General features: G+C 43.0%; 1 protein-coding gene across 1 annotated transcript in view; it reads left to right on the top strand.

The window, feature by feature from the left end:
• The window catches only part of MYL3 (myosin light chain 3), a 185604-nt gene that overhangs the window by 52302 nt on the left and 113367 nt on the right, over window positions 1-19935 (top strand). The window contains exon 2 of the mRNA XM_069210955.1: window positions 5183-5210. Within this exon, the coding sequence (XP_069067056.1) occupies window positions 5183-5210 (28 nt within the window). The remainder of the gene's footprint in view (window positions 1-5182; window positions 5211-19935) is intronic.

The following is a 19935-nucleotide window of genomic DNA, read 5'->3' as shown; positions in this document are numbered from 1 at the left end:
TTATCATTTTTGGAAGTCATGAGAGCAAAGATCATTCCTTCATTGACTTGTGGCCAGGAAGTCTTGTTGGGTAGAGACACCTGTTTGTTAAATATGTTGGTCACTGAGATTTATAAGAGGGTCTTTTTCCTGCCGAAATCCTCATCCTCCGCGCAGGATTGACTAGAATTTGGCCTCTTAGATCAGCTGGCAGTAGGTGCTGGTGGCTTTTTGGAATTATGTCATAAACTACGGGGGGTAAAAGTGGGCAGTCTGAAGTCATTTTTATTTCTAGAAATTAGTGCTATTGAGACAAAAAGGTCACACTAGCCTTCTGGGCGACTGTAGTTATTGAGAGGAGAGGTTCTTTGGGCTGATAATTTATCTCAGTCACTATTTAAAATTGGTATTAAAAAAAAGCATCCAGCTATGGTCTTTCCGCTTAGACAGAGCCCTTCTTGCTAAACATAAACATGTTTAGGCAGTAATTAATACATATCTGCCAGCTGCCCCAGTTGGCTATGTGTCCAGTACCTATGGTATTGAAAGGAAAGAGAAATGTATGGCCCTTATGATAGCAAATTGGGCTTTTTCGAAGTAGTTACCTAACCTCCTACTTTTCCCAGGAGATGGTGTCATGTCTAGGGACTGTGGCAGTGGGAGCAATCTTTTGAACATTTGGTATGTTTGTGCCCCGCTTTGTGAAAGGAGCGCAGATCCCTGTTGCGGAATAGCTGGAATGAATTGGGGGCCCTCTCCTGCTGGCAGGCCTTTATTGTGTCTTTGGGTCTAGATAATATGATGTTGAATGTATCGCTGACCAAAATTATCAACGTTGCTCAAACCAAGTTCACTAGGGGCACTGCGAGCACTGAATAAAGGTGCAGAAAAACTTTTCTCTGCTCTTGCTCTTTTGGTTTTGTTTGAATTTTGCACAATTCTTCAGTTTTAGATTTTCATGGTTGCTACCCTATTGATGGACTAAGTAAAGCACGCAAGCACTTTAAGGATTTATGTAGTGACCCTCACCGCGTATGGGCACTTGAATGTGAATGTTTTTAATTCCCTAGGAAAGTGTACGTGGCAGGCATGTAAGCACTTTAAGGACTCATGTAGCTGTTCAAGTAACTAATATGTTGCAATGTGTCTTTTTCTTTCTGAAAATTGTAGTTTGGACCTTTCGTTATTATTAAGTTGTATCATTTTGATGCAAATGTTTTTTTTTTTGCTGACAAACTCTCTGCTGCTCTTATGGGTGTAATTAATGCAATGTATTTTATTGTGTTCACATTGTCTGGTATAAGTATTGTGTTTTATTGATAATACAGGGTTTTTAAGCTGTGTATGTGTCATGAAGTGGGTGTTTTTTGCACTTGTAGTGGCTGGTTGTTACTTGGTTGAATTTGTAATGGAATTTAATATCTATACAATAAACTATTTTATTCACTATGTGAAAGATATGTTGAGATAAACTTCAGCACAATTATCGCAATACTGTAAATTTTAAACTGTCTATTCAGAGGGGTTGCTTTTCGCTAAAAAACAGTACTTTGGTAACACTTCAAAATGTTGAAAATATATGTACAGGTAAATTAAAGATTCAAAAATAAAAAGTATTACAACCATGTGAAGTATTACACAAAAGCATAACTCATTTGGGCCTCCAGAATAAGGCAACAGGATCCTACAGCAGTAAAATAAAAGGTCTTGGATATCAATGTTCAACGTTATGAGATCAGTAACATACGCTTTTCTCCTGCTTTAGGTATAGGGTTAACCAATCCCCTCAAACTTGGTCATCTGCAATCTGGAATTTCTAGTATCCACATCAATAAGTTCACAATAAAAGATGGACCAGTCTCCGTTCTAAGGGGTGCAGGCATCTATAAAACCTGGAGGGATGTAACTGGTTGTGCAGGCATACAGGCCTAAGGACACACAATGGAGCATTTGGGACACCGTTAGCGTTTATTAGTCTGATTAGTATACTGAACACCTGGGATCTAGTCTTCTGCATGACAGTTAATGGTAAGGTGGAGGAAAAAAAAGGTGCTGCAGGAAGGGAGTGTGTGTTTTCACCAGGCAGAATCACAAGTCAGCTCACCTAAATTATGAACAGTCATTTGCAGGGCAGCTCTCCCCTGCTCCCTTGTGGGAGGTCCTATGTCCTTCTGCTCTGTGTGTGTGTGTCTCTAGATTCTTGGGGATATCTGGGAACTGCAAGCAAGCAAGCAAGGTCTATAAAAGGAGCGCCCAAGCTCTTATTTCCATTCGATGGCAGTTCGGTAACAGCACACTGCCATTCAGCAGGAGTATATCTCACTCTTACAACTTTGCAACTCCTAACAAGCAGGTTGTAGCAGAATTTCCTTCTTCACGGGATAATTCCAGAAAGGGCTGGCCTTTCCCTCCTTCAAGACTGTCAGTGAGGACTGGTACCCATGTGACAACAGATTGGAACCATCACAAAAAAATAACTCTGCCTATAACATGTGTATTCCTTTCAGAAAAGCACAGAAGACCAAGGAAACAGGAGAGTAACTGCTATGATTTCTAACCGACTGCAAAAGGGCCTCTGTCTCTGTCTCTGTCAATCTACAGTGGTTGTGATCCAGACTTTCAAGATGGGGTCTTCTCATCATGATCCAACTCATTTACAACCATAACAAGATACAGCGTATACAAAGAAATGAGGATTATATAAAACATATGGCAATTAGAAATTAAATAAAACAGTGATGTAGACCATCTTCGTATTTAATTTATATGTATCCCACTGCCTGACTGATTTGAATGCTGACAATATGATGGCTCCAAAAGTTAGTTTGCTGAAAATGCCCCTTGTTAATTTTGTTGGCAATTTGATAGTGTTATTTCAAATCCCAAAAACGTATACCTCATTCCTGAAGCAGTATTGAGAATTCATTTACTAATGAGTTGAAAATAATATGTTGGAAAATAAAAATATGAAATGCAGAAAAATATCTGAGATTTGTAAGTGGGTTGATGTGAGTGCCATATTAGTAATACGTACTTACTTTAGAATTACTTTTTTATTTTAATTTACCCTGCATAACACGAATTGTTTTAGGTTCGACTTATACAATTTAAACTGCAAAGGGCGTTCTTAATATATATTTAAAAACCACTGGAACCACTGTAAACTACGCAAAAAGTAAACCTACTATGGGTTTATCAGTGGAAGCAATGAGTTGGATAAAAGCGGATTCCAACCCAAGATGCAGAGTAGGAAGACCATGAATCCATTGTGGTTCTTCTAGACACTTTGCTTAAAGCAATGGCAATTTCCCAGTGAAACTGTGGATGAAAACGAGGCATTAACAGCGAAATGGGGTGTGGTATTCCAAACTCCCTAATGTCTCATTTCAATTCACTGTAGGTATTGACATTTTGCTTTGTAAATTGCAATGAAATATAACAGACTACAAAGGCACGAGAGCGAAGACACACTTCGAATATTGTTAGTATTTCACGTGGCTGTATGTCCGCTTTTGCACATACCACAATATGCTCCCAATTAATTTGACTCTTTTGGAACATGTATTTCACATTTGTCCCTATTTTATAACATCAAGGGCCTGATTTATGAAAGGTTTGTGCCGCCTTTGTGTCATGTTTCGACGTAAAAGCAAAAAATACAACTACATTTTGTAAATTTGTGCCGCTTTTACGTAAAAAATGACGCAAATGCAGCACCAGCTTTTCATAAATCAGGCCCTCAGGGGCATATTTATACTCTGTTTGTGCTGAATGTGCGTCAAAAATTTTGACGCACATTCGGCGCTAACCTTGCCCTATATTTAAACTCTGACGCCCGACCCCGTGAACGACGAAATTCATGCGTCATTTTTTGGAGGCAGGAAACTGCCATGCGTTAATCATATGCAAAGAAGGCATTCCCGTCCAAAAATGACTTTAAGGCCTGTGCGCCTTATTTTTACCCCAGCGTCATTTTGATGCACAGGAGGGGTTGGGCCTTAAAAAACAGCACACAGCCTGATGTGTGCCGTTTTTTAACGCCTGGGTCAGGGCAGGTGTTAAGGGACCTGTGGGCTCAGAAGGAGTCCAGAGGTGCCCTTCCCTTCCCCCAGGGACACCCCCTGCCACCCTCGCCCACCCCTGGAGGACACCCATGGATGGGGGGACCCATCTCAGGTAAGTTGAGGTAAGTATTTTTATTTTTTTTTAAAGTGGCATAGGGGGGGCCTAATTTGGGCCCCCTACATGCTACTGTGCCCAATGACCATGCCCAGGGGACAGAAATCCCCTGGGCATGGCCATTGGGCAAGGGGGCATGACTCCTGTCTTTGCCAAGACAGGAGTCATTTCAATGGGGTTTGTGCGTCATAAAATGGCGCAAGTCAGGTTTGAGGCCTGATTTTTGCCTCAGACCTGACTTGCACAAGTTTTTGACGCACAACCCCCATTTTCCCTTACACCGCCGCTGCCTGGTGTGCATCATTTTTTTTTACTCAGACCATTCCGCAGCGCCGGCTAACGTCATTCCTTAAATAAGGCGCCCGCATGGCGCGTAGGAATGGCGCTAGCCGGCGGTAAACATTTTGAGACACAACTGCGTTGGTGCAGTTGTGCGTCAAAAATTATAAATATGGCCCTCAGTGTTTTAAACCAAAGATGGTTTTGATCCACAAGTTGAAGATGCTATTTAAGTGCTAGGAGTTTTTATCAGAAGATACAAAAATGTCATGATGCAGTAGTTAGTCGCATGTAAGTGAATATTTAATATTACAAAACAAGAGTTTTCCTCAATGACTATGATGATTATCTTAGTTTTATCTGCTCTTTCGGTGGAAAAACAATGTACATGAGGGGGATTTCTGGATAATAAAGTGGGATTTAGTGACCTTTTCTTTCAGCTTTTAAGTAAATTTGTTGTACCATGATTTTTGTTTTTTAAGCTGTGTTGTACATGTATTAGTTTCTCTTTATTGCGTGTTTAAACTACTGTTTTTGTGGACTTGGTTTGCCATGACTTGAGTTCTTTAAAATGCGATTGTTCAAAGCAGCAGACCTTACATTTTTAAAGACATTGAATCCTTCCATTTAGACTCGTGTTACATTATTATGATTTGAAATTTAAGTGACAGTTATAAAGAAAATAAATCTATTCATTGTTTTGTTTCATAAACATTAAATTATGATTTATCCATTTGATTTGCAGATTGAATTTACAGCAGAGCAGATCGAAGGTAAGGATCCAATAAACATTTTGGGCTTCATCTATGGATTTTCTGACTAGACTTACTAAATTATTAATCTATATAAATACGAGGCAAAATAAATGTGAATTTAACTTTAATTGTTATGTATGTTCAGTGACATTGAGCTACGTTTTATTTGTGTTGTTTAGATGGTAACTGCATTACCATGTAATTTGAAGCTGTACCGTTGATACAGAGTTTGGCAGATTAATTTTATTGTTACCACAGAAACTGTGTAACTATCTCCCTAGCGCTCTGTGGCCCATATTTATACTTTTTTGCACCACATTTGCGTCATTTTTTATGCAAAAGTGGCGCAAACGTACACAATATAATTGTATTTTGTAAGTTTGCACTGCTTTTGCACCAAAAAATAATGCCAATGCGGCGCAAAAAAGTATAAATTTGGGCCTATATATCTTCATCAGAGGTTATGTTTGATGTTGCCACCTAGAACCACCCTTGCCTGCTGCTGGTCTGTGAAGGCACGTTGGTAGCATTGGATCCCTCCCATTCACAGTGACAGCTCACAGTGACAGCCACCACCTACAGTGGTGCTCACTCCTGCTGTCTCAGAAAGAGTAGGAGCAAAAGGAATGAAAATGTGGATGGGCCAAGTGGCGGTTTCGAGAGTGCAGAGTGGAAATAATTTTTTCAAACACCTGGAAGACCGACATAGGTGAAGTACAATGCATGGTTAAAGAGTGTTGAGGTATATTTTATATATTTTTAAATATATTGTAACATGGAGGGAGATGGGTAGAGCGTGCAATGGCAGTGGGACTTCAGGTATTCTTTTCGAATAATTTCACGGGAAGTGGGATGGAAGTTCGAAGAGAGGTTAGGTTGACCTTTTCTGGAACACATTTATTTACCTATATGATTGCGTTGAGGGGGTGTGATAGGAAGGGTGCTGGAAGGACCCTTTTAAAAAATATGGAATATCTTGTAAATTACCCATGAATTCCTCCCTCCTCCAAACCTTTCTCCTCATCTCATGGGCCTGGGAGCTCCATGAAGCACCATCAAAATCTAAAACTGTACAAGGATAGCTACTAACAAAAGTATATTTTCCATGCTGATGCTTAACACATGTTGGACATGGCCATTTTTGCAGGGTTATCCCCAGTATGTTTTCCTTTCTTCTACTGTTTTTCTGTCCCTCTTTTTTTGGTGTTAGGACTATGGGCACTTTATCACTGCTGATCAGTGCTAAAGTACATGTGCTCTCTCATTTAAACTTGGTATGATTGGCTTGCACCTGTTTGGCACATTTAATTTACCTGTAAGTCCCTTGTACAGTGGTATCCCTACACACAGGGCCTGTAAATTAAATGCTACTAGTGGGCCTACAGCTCAGCTTGCGCCACCACAGAAGTAGCCTTTCAAACCTGTCTCAGGCCTGCCCTTGCAGGGCCTATGTGTTCAGTTTACTGCCACATTGACTTGGCATTTAAACATTCAAAATTACTTTCCAAGCCTGAAACTCCCCTTTTTCTACATATAGGTCACCCCTAAGGCAGGCCCTTGGTAGCCCTATGGGCAGGGTGCTGTGTAGGTAAAAGGTAGGATATGTGCCTTCATTGTGCGGCATGTCCTAGGAGTGACAAACAGCCCTTTTGGTTTCTCACTGCTGTGTGGCTTACTCTTCTCATATACGAGCATTGGGAATCCCCTTAAAGGAACTTAATTGGTAGTTCCTGATCTGTGAATACTAGGGTGGGCATGTTTGGTATTTTTGGAATGGAATTGAGAAATCCTGCTTATTGGAGTAAGTGGATTTGTCTTTACTATTGTATAAATGCCACTTTTAGAAAGTGGGATTTTCACTGTGCCTATGACCTGTGCTTTGCAGTCTATGGGCCTTCCTGGGCTGGGATAGAGGGAGGCAGTGTGTACTTACATGTGTATAGCTTGTGTTCTGTCATCCAACAAAGGGCTTGTTTACCCTCTACTGGTGTCTGGAGCCAGTACTGGGGTTAAAAAGGGGAGTTTTGCACTCCTAAAGTTCTTTTGAAGTTCCCCCTATATCAAAGGCATTTTAAGTAGATTGTGACTCCATGATTTTAGACAAAGCGTGGGACTTGTAACCAAATGCTGCTGGCTCTACATACTGCAGTAGAGGATTGCTGTGCTGCCAGGAAAACCACCACTTGGACTTTGCTTTGCTGTGCTGACCTGTTTGCCTGCTGTGCAGCTAGTGAGACTGTAACTTTGCTGAAGAAACCAGTGTGCCGGCCTGCTTCCTGCCTCTCTGCTCTTGTGCTACCCCAGTTGTTCTCCAGAGGCTGGTTGTCTGCTTCCTCCCACCCCTTTTCATTTGGAATCCTGGAGAATCTCCCCCTGTTGGGACCAACCTGTGCCAAGAAAGAAGTGAGTGGTAAGCACTTCGGTTTTCTTCTACCTCATCTGAGCAGAAAGAGTAGCATGTGGCGAGCGCTGCTCACAACCTGCAGGAAGCTTGTGGTGAATGTTCTACTTGTGTGTGAACTCCCTGTCTCCTGCAATGGGTGGGCTGCACAAGAGCTGCACTTGGGATCGGCTAGTCCCTGGTTCCGTTTCACCTACCCAAAGGGTGAATTGAGCCGGGTTCGGGAACCAACATGTTGCCACACCATTGGCCTGGGATTCCTGTTTCAGGCCACCAGAGGGTCGTGTGGCCGAACCGAGAGAGCAATAGGAAGCATGACTCCTGTGCCTTCCATTCGCGGGCAGCTGCCTTCGAGCACTCACGACCCAAGGGAGGAGACTCCGGGAGGTCTCCCCATTGCTGGCTCAGTTGTGGATTAGCAGCAGTCCGAGAAGGCCTGGATTGTTTTGGATACAGCCTCAGAGCAGCCCTTCTCGGACATGGGAAGGCTGTGGGGAGTTTGCTTCAATCCTTCAATCAGTGATTTCTAAAGTGCAGCTCATCATCTGTAGGGTCACAAGGCAATGTTTGTGGGCTTGCGGCTCAGTTGAAGAGCCAGGTCTTGAGGTTTTTATTGAACTGCTTCAGTGATGCGACCTGCCTGAGCTTGAGAGGTAACGTGTTCCATGTCCGGGCTGCGAGAAAGGAGAAGGATCTTTCTCCTGCTGTGCTTTTCCGCATCTTGGCAATGGCTGCAAGACTGAGCTGGGAAGAACGGAGTTGTCTGTTGGGTACGTAGAATGCGAGGTGGTGGTTGAGGTATGCCGGTCCTATGTTGTGTAGTGCCTTGTAGGTGTGGGTCAGGAGTTTGTATGTGATGCGCTTGTTGACTAGGAGCCAATGTAGGTCTCTGAGATGGGAGGAGATATGACTGTGTTGGGGATGTCCAGGATGAGTCTGTGTTGGACCTGGTCCTTTTTACAGGGTCATCCCCAAACATTTTGCCTTTCTCTGCCTATTTTTTCTGACCTTTTCTTGTTGTTGGCTCTAGGACACTGAGCTCTTTATTACTGCTAATCAGTGCTAAAGTGCAGGCGCTCTCCCTTCTAAAGTTGGTATGATTGGCTTACACCTAATTAGCACATTTAATTTATCTGTAAGTCCCTTGCACAGTGGTATCTTTATACCCAAGGACTGTAAACTGAATGCTACTAGTGGGCCTTCAGCACTTTTTGCACCACCCACAGAAGTAGCCTTTCAAACCTGTATCAGGCCTGCTAGTGGAGGGCCTGCATGCGCAGTTTACTGCCACAGGGAGCTGGCATCTAAATTTACTTGCCAGGCCTGGAAATCCCCTTTTACTACATGAATGTCACCCCTAAGGTAGGCCCTAGCTAGCCCTATGGGCAGGGTGCTATATATGTAGTCAGCAAGACGTTTCTGGTTGTGCGGCCTGTCCTGGGAGTAACAAGCAGCCTATTTGGTTGCTCACTGCTATGAGTGCTGCCTTGCTCATAGGATTGCATTGGAAATGCCCTGTCTTATGTATAGGGGTATTGTCTGATCTATGAGTGCTAGCGTAGGCATGTTTGGTATGGTTGTAATGGTAGTGAGAAATGCTGCTTAATGGTGTAGGTGGATTTTTTATTACCATTATAGAAATGCCACTTCCAGAAAGTGGTCATTTCTCTGTACTCATGACTCCTGTGTTTTGCAGCTTAACTCCAATCTACATCTGGGGCAGAGTGAGAGCTGGGCTTTGTGCATACCTTTCAGACAGCTTGCACACCCGGGAGGATGGATGTGTCACAGAGCTGCATACTTAATGGTCTTCCTGAGCTGAGAGAAGGAGAGGCGGGGCACACCTGCATTTGTAAAGGCTGTGCCCTGGCCTCGCCGAAAGGGCTTGTTTATCCCACACTGATGTCTGGAGCCTGTGCTGGAGGAGAGAGGGGATAGTCCTAGGACCAGTTAGGAATGGTTGGAACCTCTTTCCCCCTTTCATAAAGCTTGTGCAAAACTGAGTATAAGTACAGTGGATTTTCCCCGTGTAAGAGAGAGACACTAATGGACTGGCCCTGACACAGGATACTGCTGAAGGGACTCGCCAGGAATCGCCTTTGGACTGTTGCTGTTGTGCTGACCTGTGACCTGCTGGGTTACTAGGAGGAACTGCCACTTCCTGCAACCCTTTGTGCTGGCCTGTTTGCTTGGGCTTTACCACCCTGTACCACGTTTTGCAGTCTTCAAGGGCTGGGTGGTGTGGCCCCTGTCTCCTGCAGCTCGTTTTGCCCTACAGCTCTAAAGCGCTGCATCTAACTGCTCTTGTGGTGCAGGAGCAATGCTTTGTTTTTCTCCATAGTGCAGGAAGAGTGCTTTGCTTTTCTCCGTAGCGCAGGAAGAGCGCTTTACTGGTTGTTTCCCCGGTGTGAGGGAAGCGCTGTGTCTAATTAAATTCCTGAGCATGTGAACAGCGCTGCCTGAATCTCCCCCAGTGCAGGGAGATTCCATCCCCTGATGTTCGATCGCCCCTACCTCCCCTGTCCGACGTGGGAGAGGTGAGGAGGTCCCCCGAGCTAGAGCGAACGAGCATTCTGTGGTTGGTGCCCTCGAGGAACAGGAGCACAGTGAGCAGGCACCTACTGGGAAAAAATCACTGATGCGACTTGGGGAGTCATCAAGAGAAGGACACCAGTAAAGCTGCCATTGTCTCCCCAGTCCCCAGCCCAACAGGCTTGAGCTGAGAACCGGGGCCAGAGGGGTGGCGCGATCTAGCCCTGACACAGAAGCTAGAAGCCTTGTTGCTCCAGGCAGGTGGGTGTTACCAGTGAGCTCAGTGACCAGTCCAGCTCTCCCCCGCTAGGAGGGAGTGTGAATCTTAACGTTCAGCAGAGCTGCTGGCTTTTTGGAACGCAGGGGGAAGATGGAGCGAGGTCCCCCCATAGAATCGCAAAGTGTGTTCCCGGCCGCTGTCCTGGGACAGACCGCGGGAGGAGCATGAAGGTTTGCTTTCCCTTCACTGCGGGAAGAGTTAAGCAAAGGCTCCCTACACTTCTCAGCAGGCACATGCCAACCTGCATGCAGAAGGTAGTCTTTCAGCACGTAGCCAATGTAAGGGACCGGACATTAGTGTGAGTACACCCAAGATGCATGTTTGTCATCATGATCTGTAACATCTCGGATGGTGGAGTGACCACCGGAGTAATGATCTGGAGTGGTACAAGGATGTCCTGGTAATTCACCTATTTTTGTTCTCTCTCTCATCTAACTGCCGCAAGCCATAACCTAACGCCACAACATATGTTGTTTTTGCCTTGTAGGAGGGTGACATCCCTTCTAGGTTTAGGGGTTTGCAGGCGTTGGGAGGGTAGTGGTTTTAGGATCCATGCAATTTGAGGAATGTTTCACTTTATGTGCATTCATGATGTGGCATTGGTGTTTATGTTTGTTCATTATGACGTGATTTTTGTGGTTATGACAACCTGACTACTGCTTGTGTTGCAGAATACCAGTAATCTATGTGTGTTATGTGACTACTGCTAGCTTTTACAGAGTACTAGTAACTGTGTAATGTTCTGACAACTGCTTGTGTAGCAGGGTATTACTCACATGCTGTGATTGGTCTAATTATGTTTTAAGCAATAACATTTATTTTTATATAATTGCGGGTTATGTTTCCTTTGTGGTGTTCTTATTGTGTCACATGTGTTGTGTGTAATGTGCAATCGCTTCACATATTGCCTCTGGATAGGGGTGACTACTCATGCCAAGCTGCCAAGGGGGTGATCATTGGTTATGTTGAGTGTGTAACTCCCTCGCCTTGACTACAGTGGGTGGGTTCTGTCTTACTTAAGTGTATACCCTTGCCAACCAGAAACCCCATTTCTAACAGTCCAGCTGCTGCATTCTGGAATCTTTGTAGTCTTGATTGTAGTTTCTTGCTGATGCCAGCATAGAGTGCATTGCGGGAGTCCAGTCTGTTAGTGACGAGTGGATGGGTGAACGTCTTCCTTGTGTTGGAGATCTTTCGAAGGAGTCAGAAGGTGTGGAAGCATGACGACAAGACGGCATTGACTTAGCGGGTCATGGATAGAGAGGAGTCCAGGATGATGCCCAGATTGTGTGCATGGTCTGTTGGAGCGGGGTGTTTCCCAGTGCGATGGGCAACCAGCGGTCGTTCCAGGCAGAAGGGGAGGAGCCGATTATGAGGATCTCCATCTTTTCTGAGTTGAGTTTGAGTCAGCTGACTTCCATGCAGGCAGCGACTGCTCTCACCCCATTGTGGAAATTTCTCTTGTCCTTTACCGGATTGTCAGACAGAGAGAGGATCAGTTGGGTATCATCAGCATAGGTGCACAGGGACCCACTGAGGTCTCCCAGCTGAACATTGCAGTGTGGCATCTTCTTCCCTGTTGGACATACCTCGGAGCCACTGGACTTCGCTGGTAAGACCTGGTGAGTCCTCAAGGAGGCCCTTATCTAGGTTTTCCTTAGACACGGTTTGTTTAATGTGGTACATGTAACAGGCATGCAGGAGCCTCTGAACCCTTTGATTGTAGTTGGGTTACTGTATCCCTAGTAGTAAGAGTGCAGGTGTGCCTCTACACTACATTGGGAACCTAAGTTACTGCATAACCTGTAGGAGAAGCACAGGTGCCCTGTATCTAGGTGTCAACTGCATTTACAGTAACATATGGTGATTCATCTGCGGTCTCGTTCTAACCAAAGTATTGCATTTTTGTGCCCTAGTGTATTGCTGTATGTTGTGTTTATACCTTATACTTACAGGGTAAAGAATATTCTTTCAGAAGCTGCATAATATGCTCAGTAATGTTTTCCTTCATAATGTTTTGCAACATAACAGCCGGTCTTTTATTGCACACATTATGATGTTTTTGACAATTTCCTAGTTGGCAAAGTAATCATTGATTTATGATGTTTTGGTCTATGGTTTATTTATAAGATATTTTTATTTTTATATAACATTGCATGGAGTTTCTTTTCTGGTGTATTTATTCTGTCATAGGAGGGCGTGTGTTGTGTGCAAAAGCTTTACACATTACATCGAAGATACACCTGACTGCTCTGACCAAGCTACCAAGGGGGTAAAAGGGGGTTATCTTCTGTGTGTAACTCCCTTCCTTACCCTGATGGGAGTGGTGGGTTCTGCCTAGTTTAGGTGCATATCCTAGCCAACCAGAAACTCCCATTTCTAACAATACACAATACAGACAATTTGAGTTTCCATACCACTGTCTATAATGTGACTTGGAACACTTCACTAGCATAACAAACCAGTTGTTGATGCGTAGCCATGTAGAATACTATGTCCCAGATTTAAGAGGGCCTGTTGCCTCCTTGCATTACATTAGTGGCATTTATTTACACTAATGTGGCCCAACGAGGCCAAAATCGCTGTGCCAGATTTACAAAGTGACGTAATGCAATAATTGTGCCACTTAATAACCCCTTGCACTACTTTATGCCTGTGCCAGGCATAAAGTATGCAAGGGGGGGCATTCCCCAGTTAGGGGGGCTGAAAAAATGGCACAAAGAAATCTGAAAGAGTTCTTTGCGTCACTTCTTTCATCATTTTAAATGCCTGTTCAGAGAAGGCGTTAAAAATGGGCACACCATTATTTATAATGGGCCCCTATGGACTGAACAGTACATTAATAGCATCATAAATTCTGATGCTATTGCCCCCTACTCTGCCATGGTGCGCTGTATTTTAAATACGGAGCACACATGGTGGCGGTAGGGGGGCGCTAAGGGACGCAAGAAAAGTGGTGCTGCACTGGGTGCAGTGCCACTTTTCTTAAATCCACCCCTATAAATTCTACACTGGGTGTATTCCAAGGACTGCCTCCGTATATTTCTTACACGGCCTGTCTCTGATGTATGAAAAAAACTATGGTGTGTCACTTGGAAAGGAGGGGTAAGTGTCTTCATCCTAGCCTGACTTGATACCGGTGCAAAATCATACTGGTAGCTGAAATAACACCAGAATAAAACAGCAGTTGAAAGGATAGCCCAGGTGGACCTATGACAACATGACATTTGTGGCAACACAGGAGTTTTTAAATAAAATATCAGTAGTGTGTTTTATGACATTCCTGGCAATTACATCCTGCAGCATATTGATCCTTTAGTCAGCCATTGCCGTTTCCCTTAGCACCACCAGCTGTCTCATTTTTGGCCTGTATTGATGATATGTGATGAATCCACTCTGTGATTTTTTGGAAACATTGTGCCTGTAGGAAGAGACAGCACACCTCTCTAGGACCATGTGGTTCAAATGTGCTGAATGAGTGGCTAGTATGTTAAATCAGGTATAGGCTGGCCAGAGAGGGGCAAAACATGTGTTTTTCCCAAAGCAATTGATTCAGCAAGCAGCAATGGGTGAATGTGTGACTCACTGTCTTGTCGGTCCAAGTAATCCTTCAATGGATGGCACTCAAACTGCTATCTGGTAAAGGCAATATAATGGATTTAGTCAAAATAGGGTAATTCCAGGATGGGTGGAACAGATGAGAAATCCTTACTCATGTGGAAAGTAGCAAATGGAGAGATCAACAAGGAATTAGTGGCTGATATGCACTTACTATACATTAATTTGTGAATGTCAGATGGAAATATTTAGATAATGTTGAATCAGGGAGAACCAGAAAGACAAATGATGAAAAACTGTCAGGTGTTGTTAAGTGGATGGGGAAGTTCACTTGCAGGTTTGAGGCTACGGTGTAGTGTTATGGGATAAAAGTCTCTTCGGACTTGGAAGAAGTGCTAGCATAGGATCCACCAAAGCACAACATCAGGGTCTGTTTTTTACTGATCTGTAGTAACAGCATTGGCAAAGCCAAAAGGTCACACCCATGCAAGAGCTATTGACTTTGTAACTTTGTTTTAGAGATGTTGTACACCGGTGTAGCTGCTGTTCAGCATGACAAAATGTTAGTGGTATAGAAGTGCAGAGTGAAGTGGTGTTAGAGTGGAGTGAAGAAGAGTGGCAAAGAATGATGTAGAGTGTTGTGGAGTGGAATGTCATGAAGTAGCATAGAATGGAGTGTCATGGAAAGGAGTGTTGTGGAGTGCACTAGAGTGGAGGGATGCAGAGTCAAGGGGCATAAAGTGGAGGGGTGTAGAGTGGCATATAATATTGGAGGGGATTGTCATAGAGTGGAGTGTCAGAGTGGGATAGAGTAGAATGTCACTGAATGGCATATAGTAGAGTTTAGTGGAGTGGTGTACAGTGGAGCAGAGTCATAGAGTGGAGTGATGTAGAGTGGAGTAGAATTGAAGAGTGGAGTGGCATAGAGTGGAGTAAAGTGGTGTGGTGCAGAGTGGAGTAGATTTGTAGGGTGGTATTGTGTAGAGTAGAGTGGCATAGAGTCGAATGACATATAGTGGTTGAGAGAGGAGTAGAGTGTCTTAGAGAGGGGCAGAATGTAATAGAGAGGAATAATATCATGAAGTAGAGTGGTGCATAGTGTCATAGAGAAGAGTGTCATAGATTGGAGTAGAGTAGAGTGGAGTAAAGTAGAGTGTCATAAGGTGGAGGGGAATAGAGAAGAGGAGTGTAAAGTTGAGGTCCCTAGAGTGGAGTAAAGTGATATAGAGTGGAGCAGATTGGAGTGGCATAGAGAGTTGCAGAGAGTGGAGTGGGGAGTGTCATAGCGTAGACTGAAGTGTCATCAAATGGAGTGGCGTGGAGTGTGTCATGGAGTGAAGTGAAGAAGAGTGGAGTACAATGGCCTAGTGTGAAGTAGTCTAGAGTGACATGGAGCAAAGTGTTATGGACTTGAGTGTTGTGTCATGGAGTACAGTGTAGTAGATTGGAGTAGAGTGTCAGGGTAGAGTGTTGAGTGGAGTGGCTTAGAGTTGAGTGACTTGGAGTGGAGGGGCATAGATTGGAGTAAAGTGTTAGAGACTGGAGTGGTTTAGAGTGGAGTGCTATAGTGTGGGTTATGCATAGTGTGGTAGCACACTCCCATTACTACACATTTTCAATTGAAAATCTGCTACTATACAGTCTACAAATGATAATGTGTGGAAATAGCATCACCTAGAGTCCTGATATATTTTAATCATATTAAAATATTTGTTTCCACAACAAATCTGAAATTAAAAAAAAATATATTAATTTGTGCTTTCCTAATTCTGGCACATTCTGAAATATTTGCAGAGTTCATTTACAGATATTTAAATTGTGTTTTGTGCTGGAAATTCACCATTTGTCATTACAATCCAAAACTGGCATATACGTTCTCTCACTTTAAAGTCAGAGGAAGAAATGTAAACACCAAGCTCAATCTGTATATAGAGCCTGGCATTTGACCTCCGTCTTTGAATGCACAGCTAATGTGACAAGAAAAGATCAACATTTAAAGGCCTAGCTACAGAAAGTGAGGACTAGTGGAAGAATACAAGGAGTGATGGTGAACAACCTTTGCTCCACAGGAGCAACAAATACATTCTAAATAGCCTAATCAAACTAAGCCAGCAAATAGAAAGTCAGAACATGTAAGCATTGAGTGGAATGTATTCCTAGGGAAGCTTTCAGAATGCCTACAAGATGTCTTTCCCCAATTAGACAGCTGTGCTATCTGTTAGGCCTCAAATTTGAAATGAACTGTTTTTACTGCTTTGAGGTCAGAACAGTGATTAGCCAGGGTTCAGTAAGAGCTATGCAGTGTTTTACATGAGCATTAACTCCAATAATGGGTTAATGGTGCATTCCAAAATCTCAGATTTATTTGCTCTCATTTTGACCACTTAACTTTATCTAATAAAATGTCTTGAAGTAACTGTAGCAGTTACATGCTCTGCATTAGTAGTGTTTATTGTGTGATTTACAGAAGTTGGATGGATGGGCATAGGTATTGCATGAGACCATTTGTATACAAGTACAAACATCACCACCTTCGTTTGGCTTAAGCAGCGGACTCTTACGAGACAAAGCAATATGTTGGAATGTTTACTGGTAGGTACATGGAGTAAATGAAGGTGCAGTACTTAAAAAATCATTGTAAGAGTCCATGTTTTCATGGGGATACTCTCCCTCACATTATGCATGTAAATCCATAATACTCCTGGGAATTACCCGTTTTAAGCAAAGAAAAATGCGTCATTGTGGTTGTTTCGGATTTCATATCCAACAAATCCATTCTCAACCATCTAAATCTCAGTGTTTCAAATTAGTCAGAAAGTCGAGAATCGCGAATTGCTTATTGTCTGTTGCGTTATGCGGACATGTGAAGATAGACATCCTTACATTTAGAGGCTTATTCAAACTATTCCAAATTTAATACATAATTTGGGTGTTCCTATATAAATTTTTGGATTTTTTTTCTCCCACCTTAGCAACATAAACGTTTTTCTTTCATAAGATTCATGGACATAATTGCCCGTTTTATTTACATTTTTATAAGGAAACTCAAACTTCGTGGGGCATCAGAATATCAAACCTCGAATATCAACTTGCATTAATATTGAGTCTCAAATATAAATTAAATTGTAACACCTTTGGAATTAATAATAGAACATGTATGTACATCATTGGGATAATATATTTGCAAACAATTTGGAGGACATGAGATGTACAGTTGATATTTTGTGTACAATATTCTGACACACAACCCTCCGGTTGTCCTGTTCCTTAATGTTTGCAATGGACTCATTTAATATGAGTGCATTCTAGTACAGATAATGCATTGTCCCAGGAGAGCTGCAAACTCACGGCTGACTGGGGGGCACATTAGTGAAAGCTGGGGTGGCTGTTTTATGTATCCGGGCATCACCTACCTGCTTTACAATGTTGGGGCACAGGACCCCTGGATGGGTAAAATGAGTGACTGAATCTGCCCATAGAAGGATATCTGTGAGTCCATGTAGCCCCACTTGCCTACTTTCAGAGGGTGCTTTAGGGGACACATTGACTATGCTCCATCTCTTTGTGGTGCTCTGTCAGTGAGCCCTCTCCCAACTTCTGTGCCTCTGAACACATCTCCGTAATATGGCATTGGTGCAGATGCAAAATATATCCTTCATTTGAATAGGGCCATGACACCTTGCACATGAAGGAATGTCCATTTCAGGATCACTCTGGTGATGCTTGTATGACAGCCCTATCTGAATTACAAAGGGGGCTGCAGAAGCATCTGTGACCTTTTCTGTAATAAAGTGCCTTGTGTGCATAGAAAGTGGACGCATACTCCCTGGAACACTTTATGTATTACAGCCCAGGTTATTAGTATCTTATAGTGAAACAACTGAAAACAAAATATCAAAGTTGTGCAAGTCGTTAGCTTTCGAGGGACAACTACCCCCTTCATCCGAGAACAAAAGTTGTTTTGGCATCTTTTTCCTCAATGTGTGCATATACAGGGTCATCTCTGATCTGTGAAAGCTTTAGTTTTGACTTATGTGAATTATCTGTAATTTAAGAAGAGCAGCACATGCTTTGATTTCCTGCTTAAGGGCTCAAGTCAACAGCAAGTAGGGTTATTCAACCGCCCCCTAAGGGCACTGGAAAGTGATAATTAAGGCAAATGGACTGCATGATTGGTAACATGTTAGGTGAACTCACAATTTGCAAAAACAGCAATGCGCACTATTATATTGTAATCAGTGCTTATAAATGATCACTGTGTCAATGTGACTGAGCAGTCTGCCCTGATAGGAACTCTGTAGAATATGAAGGGGACACATAGAACGTTTTACACTGTTGGAAGTTATTTATTGAGCCCGCCATGTCCAATTCTCTTTTCTTTTATAAAATCTTTGCAGATGTTTTTCAAGTCATGGTTGCATGGGCACAAAGGGCTTGCACATTTCCTTCTCCGTTTTTCTGTAAGAAAACCGTGCCTCAAATCCTAACGATACACTTGGGGATTTCTAATTTACTTTTTAATGAAGCCAAGTCGTAAGGTTTAGGGGCCAGGAGGCATTAGCATATTTTTACACAAGAGCGCATACTTTTTCAATAGCAAAAAAGGAGCTTGAAAATCTCTACCACATGTTCTTTTTTTGATTGTTTCCATTTCCAAGCATTCACTATAAGTTTTGGTTCCATCAGTTGCAGCTATGATGTCCCTCCAAGAGAAGTTATGCCTTTGGAGGAAACATTGAGCCAATTTTGTAGCGCGGTGCACAAGTCCAAAGAACAGGCGCTAATGAGTCTCATATGACGTTCACTGCCACACATTGCAACTGACAACTTGCCTGGCAAATACTTTATATTTGTGAAGCAAAATTAATGCATAGCTGATGAAGTTTTAAATAGTTTCGAAAAGTGATGGAAGGATCTGGACCAGAGGCACAATTCACAGTTTTGACTGCCAATTTGTTAATCTCGCTGAAGGTTATGCATTGCAGTTATGCATGAGGTGCATTCTCGATAAAGTTTCCTTGTGCTATTGACAACCTGCAGTGTGAATTAAATCTTTCAGAAAAGGTCATTGTGATAATCCATAAATTGTTTTGTTTTATGGATTTCATAGACATTTCTTTCGCAGGAATTCAAAACTCTGATTCTGAAAATTCACTGCTTTGATGCACTAACAGCAGAAATAAGTTATTTCCACTGTTACCACATCTTAAGACAAAGGCATTGCTTACCCTGTGTTCCCTCACTGAGGCAGATCTATAGAGAACTGAACAATGAGACAAAATAGCTGGTGATCATCTTCTATTTTGCCCACCGTCTCCTGCCTACCTCCCCAAGGTAAGAAAGGAAGAAGAATCACTACCACCCCTGTCCCCTGTCATCACGAGTGTGCATCAACCTGCGTTCACTGAAGATTCCAAGCTGTCCTCTTAAAGGGTCTGTGTGCATGATGCTAGCTCGGGGTGGGCTGAATTCATAGAGTTTCACTCCAAAGAATTCCAGAGAGTCACATGGAAACTCTGCGAGATTCCGCGGAGCTCTGTGAATGGATAGAAATTGGCATTTTGTGATGCTCGCTCTGGTTTTTAGCCCTGGGATGTCATTCTGCATTGAAAATTCAGCACATACGGTACCAAACAGTGCTCCAGAGGGTACTGCTGCTCAGGCTGATTTTGCTGCAGATCAAGTAGATTTTTTACCCAAGAGGTAGCTTTCTCACCACGAATGGTTGCGACCTCCCACATTGGGAAAATATCACTGGTTGCCCTCGTAAAGCCTTAAAAATACACCAGGGGATGCCAAGTCTCACTCACACTATTCAACTTATTGTTAGCACGATCGTGCAAAAAAAAGCTCTGCCATATGGTGCTTGGCAGAATTTGGCAAGAACTCTGCATTACAAGTGTAATGTTGAGTGCCCAAAATTCCACCAACTTCGTTGGTGGAGTGGAATATATCACCCACCACTAGTGCTA

The sequence above is a fragment of the Pleurodeles waltl genome, chromosome 10 (assembly GCF_031143425.1).
Source record: "Pleurodeles waltl isolate 20211129_DDA chromosome 10, aPleWal1.hap1.20221129, whole genome shotgun sequence".
Classification (NCBI taxonomy): domain Eukaryota; kingdom Metazoa; phylum Chordata; class Amphibia; order Caudata; family Salamandridae; genus Pleurodeles; species Pleurodeles waltl.
This window is presented reverse-complemented; position numbering and strand designations above follow the sequence as displayed.